The 5,837-nt window shown below is 46.5% G+C and overlaps 1 protein-coding gene across 1 annotated transcript; it reads left to right on the top strand.

The window, feature by feature from the left end:
* The first annotated feature begins 437 nt into the window (after positions 1-437).
* On the top strand, positions 438-1,445 carry LOC103647410 (uncharacterized). The gene is made up of 2 exons (XM_008671948.2): positions 438-541; positions 627-1,445. Exons 1-2 carry the CDS (start codon positions 440-442, stop codon positions 1,212-1,214), a joined length of 690 nt encoding a protein of 229 aa, XP_008670170.1. The 5' UTR covers positions 438-439; the 3' UTR covers positions 1,215-1,445.
* The last annotated feature ends 4,392 nt before the right edge of the window (positions 1,446-5,837 follow it).

The following is a 5,837-nucleotide window of genomic DNA, read 5'->3' as shown; positions in this document are numbered from 1 at the left end:
TACCTTGACTTTGGGTGCACCTAGCTTATCAAGGTTAGTCGCACAAGCATTCATATCATAAAGACAAGTTATGCATGGAATTTACAACTTAGTGATCCAATTCAATGTGAAGCATATGGATATCGATTGAAGTAGATTTCTAAGATATCAAAATATGGATTTTCAAAATTTAGAGAGTATGGATCACTAATTGTACCTTTTACAGTTTAAAAATCATATCCATGTTAGTGCATATGTATGTGATGAATATCAACAAAAATATTCTTATGCACTTTTAGATTTAACGATAAGGAAATTTTAAACTGCATCAAGAGTAGCTATTTAGAAAACAAAGATTACAATCCATATGAATGAGATACAAATTTACCATTTTGGATTGTCTTAGTATAACTTACTCAAGGGAAACTTATTCTCTACGACACAAGATACATAATCTTTGATGAGTAGATGGGATACTATCAAAACACAGTGTTCCACTTTTGCTGGATACATGATGGCAGTCCTCCGACAGAATCCTAGTGGACTCAGTGACGCAGACAAGGTAAATCTTTCATGTTACATTTTGACATCACTATTTAGAGGTTTGTTAGTAGGTTCCTGTTGTAACCATTTGTTATATGTGGCAGACATCACTGGCAGCTTCTAGGTTTGCAGCAATTGAGAAGAAGCCTTTCCACTTTTTACACTGTTGGGCCATTCTTAAGGACCAACCAAAATGGATGGACAACCACATGGGTCAACAACAACAGCAAGCCAACGCTAATCCCACACATTCTAACACTGTCGATTTGGATGCAGAAGAATCTGTACCATCAAGCTTCACATCCAAGAGGCCCCTTGGTCGAGATTCTTCGAAGGAAAAGGCAAAGAGGACTAAATCTGTGGACACATCTTCATCAGATTCTGAGTTTATGACACGCATGGGTGATCTTTCTTTGGAGCGCCTGTCAGTGTACAAAACAGCTGTTACAACTGAGGAAAAGAAGTTGGATTCAATGAACAGAAATGAGAGGCAGAAATTGCTCCTTGAAAAGAAGTTGAACCTAGAGAAATTAAGGCTTGAAAGGCAGAAACTAAAGGAGGACAAGGAAGAGGAGATAATGATCTTAAGCATGGATTTGAGCAAATGTAACCCTCTCCTCCGCCAGTACTATGAAGCCAAGCAACAAGAGATACTGGCAAGGGTTACTGGGTCTACTTCATCTGGCCAGTGAAGGTTCCTTACTTAATATGTTTGTTTGTCATTTATGAATGAGGCGTACTCGGACTTGTTACTGTGAGGTTGCTGTCGTCAGATCGTAATCTGGTTTGTACCAGATTTTTTAGGTCGTCTTTGAACTATTTGTTTTCAAGTTATTGTTTTGAACTATTTGTCATGGTTTGTACCTGAATGTTTTACTATATGTGTTGAACTATTTGGTTTCATGAACTGTGAGCTTGGTGCAGTTTTTGTTTAGCATTTGTACACACATGTGGTTGCATGACAGTAGTACTCCTTCTTATTGAATTCAAACAGCAGCATGAGACACTACGACACTTGGACACTAAGACACACAGTACACACACTTGACACATGAAGTAGAACAGACATGACACTAACACAGACAGTAGAACAATGTAAAGTAAACAAAGACAGTTCGACAGTAGATAAGAACAGCCATGACAGAACTTGTTTCATTGCGTCCTATGCAACTCCGGATCCATGTCGCGCCCAGTGATGGTGTATCAGATCTACCTGAAGCTGAGTATATTTGTTGCAGTCTTTCAGTTGGTTGTACCTTTGATTGACGAAGTCGTTGCGCTCTTCCATTGAACCTTGAGTTGTGTCTGCCAGCACTCCGATGTTTTCAAAGGTTGTGTTCAAAGACAATGGACCTTCGTCTTCTACTATCATGTTGTGCAATATTATGCATGTTTTCATGATGTCCCCAATGTGTTCTGGACTCCAACCGTATGCAGGTCCACGGACCACACCCCATCTCTTCTGGAGTACACCGAAAGCTCGTTCTATATCTTTTCGAGCAGACTCTTGAATTGTTGCAAAGTGTTGGGTTCTAACGTCGTAGGGGTTACGGATTGTCTTCACAAATGCGGGCCAGTCAGGGTAAATCCCGTCTGCTAGGTAATATCCCATATTGTACGTGTGACCATTCACAGTGAATGAAACAGGAGGTGTGTCACCGCTTAGATGCCTTTCGAAAAGGTTTGAACTGTGAAGAACATTTATGTCGTTGCAACTACCTGACAGACCAAAATATGCATGCCATATCCACAGGTCATACGACGCAACAGCTTCCAAGATCATGGTAGGATGTTTACCACGCCCTGTAAACATCCCCTTCCATGAACTTGGGCAGTTACGCCACTCCCAATGCATGCAATCAACACTACCAAGCATACCAGGAAACCCACGTGACTCGCCAACTTGGAGAAGGCGTGCGATATCTTCTGCATTTGGTGCACGGAGATAATATGGAGCAAACACGGTTTGGACGACCGTGCAAAAGTGTTTCAATGCCTCATGAGCAGTAGATTCCCCAATACGTACGTATTCGTCAACGGCATCAGCTGGAATACCGTAAGCAAGGATTCGAACAGCAGCAACAACTTTCTGTAGAGCAGAAAGACCAATCTCACCCGCACAATTTGGACGCTGAATAAAATAAGGATCCACTTGTTGCACAACATCAACAAGGCGCTCAAAGACATGGCGACGCATGCGGAACCTACCATAGAATTCATGTGTCATAATAGGGGTCATGAAGTTTTGTACATGGTAAAAAGAATTTGTTAATTGTAAATACCTCCTACGAAATTGAGCATCCGTGTACACCGGGTTGGCTCCAAAGTAGTCCGCTCGGATTCTTGCATCGCCGCTCATGTGATCATGATGAATCCTAACACGCCCTGGAATCGAACCACCATGACGACGCTCATTGCGTGCACGTCGCCTCCTATTGACCATGTGCCTCGCCAACTGCAACTCTTCTTCTTCCTCTTCCATTTCTTCCATCAAGCGCACAAGAAAATTGTTTTCTAAGTAGGGATTCATGGTTGTCGAGTTTGTAAAGGCAAGGTTGAGTGAAGTATGGAAGGGTCACTTGGTATTTATAGAGGAAGTACGCTTCGGATAGAAGACGTGCGCTTGTCGTGCAAGGGAAGCAAGGCTATGGCTTCTCGAAGAAGAGTACTGGCTTACGGTGCAAGCTTGTCCATTTGAAAACTTATTTTGGCAACGATATTATACTATGTGGCGCGTTACCGACAACAATTACACAGCAACAAAACAATCAATGTAATTATTATTGATATTTCGAATTTATTGCTTTAAAAATTAATAAATACAATTTTTTCGGATCATTTATATAGTGTCAAATGAGAAGAAAACAAAGAAAAATGAAAAAGAAATGGAAAATGTGAATCTGTTAACACTGTACCTTTAGGGGATGGAATTTAGAGGACGCTGCTGGAGACGGAGAATATATAGAAGATAGAATCTTTTAGAGTGTTCTGTAAAGGACAGAGAATATTCCTTTAGGGGACGAAATTTAGGGGACGCTGCTGGAGACAGTCTCATTCACCGATTCCTCAAAAGCTTTGACAAATCCTTATTCATGCGAGTCAGCCATCACAACTTTTGGAATGCCTAACGTCTTCACCTTTCTTGGGCGCTGACACAAAAAATATGGGAAAAAACCCCGGTGTGGACCATGATAAAGTTGACTAGGTCATGCAGAACACAAAATGTAGTGGTGTTTTAAATTTGTTGTACTTGCCGTGTCTCGTGGGCTCCACGCCTAGCGTCCGCGTAACGCTTTCTCAACTATTGCTCTATGTGCCCCACACTTAGCAGGCTGCATCTAACATCTGACCCGTGTCCGCGTAGCTACCACCGCGAAAAATATTGTAAAACAAGCATTTGAACCAACGCACCTTGCTCCAAAATTTGAGGCTAACCATCAAACCACACATAGCTTAATGTTTAGAAATAAATAATAATTATATTTAAATAAATATCTCAATACCTCTTTATATGATATATGAAAACTGTAGCAAAGCACGAGCAACTGGCTAGTACTCTATTGATCCAGGCCCCCTCCCCAGCGACATTCACCCTGATCCACCATTTCCTCGCTAGGAAAGGAGTCTGTCAGCCCATTTGATACCATTGTTCCCGCCCCGGTGCCCCCTCCATGCATGATGCCATATCTGCTACGGCAGCGATCGGTGAACGCCACACACGTGCGACGATGGGTGCCGCTCTAGTCCCCACGCTCCGACATTTCGAATCCCGACCGCAGCACACGCCTCTCCCTCCTCTTTTGTTCTTGCAGTGAGCCGAATCTTGCCCGGCCGTGCCAGCCAGGCGACGATGACAACGTAAGCGAACGGGGTACGACCGTGCCCCCCTGTCGTTGCTCCCGAGGTACCTACCACTACTAGTTGTACATAGGTTCCCCTTCTCGCCTCCTTTGCCTTGCATGCGTTCAGTTCTCGACTCACTCTGACGATGACACGCGTAGAGTGTAAAGTCAGCGTCCATAGCCCTGCCCTCGCCCGCGCACCCCGCCTCGCGCCCACGTTGCATGTGCTCCCACGGATGTTGTCGCACCCGTCGTACCCACCGCGGCGCCCGATGTGTCCCCGCCTCTTGTTGGGGCGAAGGCGAAGACGCCACCCTTCGCTCGATGCCTTCGCCAACCTCGTTGCACCAACGGAGACAAGACGATGGGCAGACCTACCCTTCGTCCCACACGTCGCCGGACGAAGACCTGTGACGAGGTCGTCTCATTTTGCGACCTCGTCCAAAACGGAGGCCCACGTGTGATCCGGCCCATTGTAACAGGCCCTGTCTGGCCGCTGCGCATTACGTGCCTAATTTGTAAAGGTCTCCCTGTAATTACGGTCTGTAACCCCGCTTTATGGGAATATTCCGGGGATAACCTAGGTGTGTGGGGGCACATGCGTCCTTAACACTGGACGCTGGGCACTCAGACACCTATAAATACCCCCGCACAGTGCCCTTGAGAGGCTAGATTAACAGAGCTATTGCCATCTCGAGCAAAAACCCTGTTTACGTTGCTACACTCCCCCGTTGGATCAACTTGCACCGGAGAGCAAGTTCCAACATTTGGCGCCCACCGTTCGTGCTACGAAAAACCACCCGCGATGGCACCCAAGAAAGCTAGCTCGAAGGCTGACGAGGCTGCGAAGGCAGCACTGCTGGCCGCAAAAAAGGGCAAGGCCCTCGCGCTCACCCACACCATCCACCAAGAGGCCACTAAAGACGACACTCTCTGCACTTGCGGCTCTGAAGGACAGCCGCAACCTCCCCCAGACTTCGCTCCACCGGAGGGCGCGGATATCACCGAGGACGGCAAAGTCATCGGTGTCTCAGCGGAAGAACAGCTACAGCTGCGCGCCCTGCGCATCAAGAACCGCAATCTCCAGAAGCAAAAAGAGATACTTGAGGCCAAGCGCCAACGTGTGTCCGCACAAGCCAAGGTGCGGAAAATGATACGAGACGAAGAGCAGAAGGCCCAGGAGCTCAAGCAAGAGATCGCGCTAATGCAGCGCGAAGGCCACTTCGGCCTGCAGCACGGGCCACCCCTGCAACAGCACGCACAAGTCGAAGACCTACACTTCCCCCAGCGCGACCATGCCATTCCACACGCCGCGGCATTCCAAGGCGTCAACTACCTCGACGAGCGAAGTCCCCTGGCGCCGCACCTGCAAGTGACACCCTGGCCTGCCAACTTCCGGGCAGGGACATATCCCAAGTACAATGGCAGCGCTGACCCAACACAGTACATCATGAGTTATCAGGTCGTCGTTGC

The sequence above is a fragment of the Zea mays genome, chromosome 2 (assembly GCF_902167145.1).
Source record: "Zea mays cultivar B73 chromosome 2, Zm-B73-REFERENCE-NAM-5.0, whole genome shotgun sequence".
NCBI lineage: Eukaryota > Viridiplantae > Streptophyta > Magnoliopsida > Poales > Poaceae > Zea > Zea mays.
This window is presented reverse-complemented; position numbering and strand designations above follow the sequence as displayed.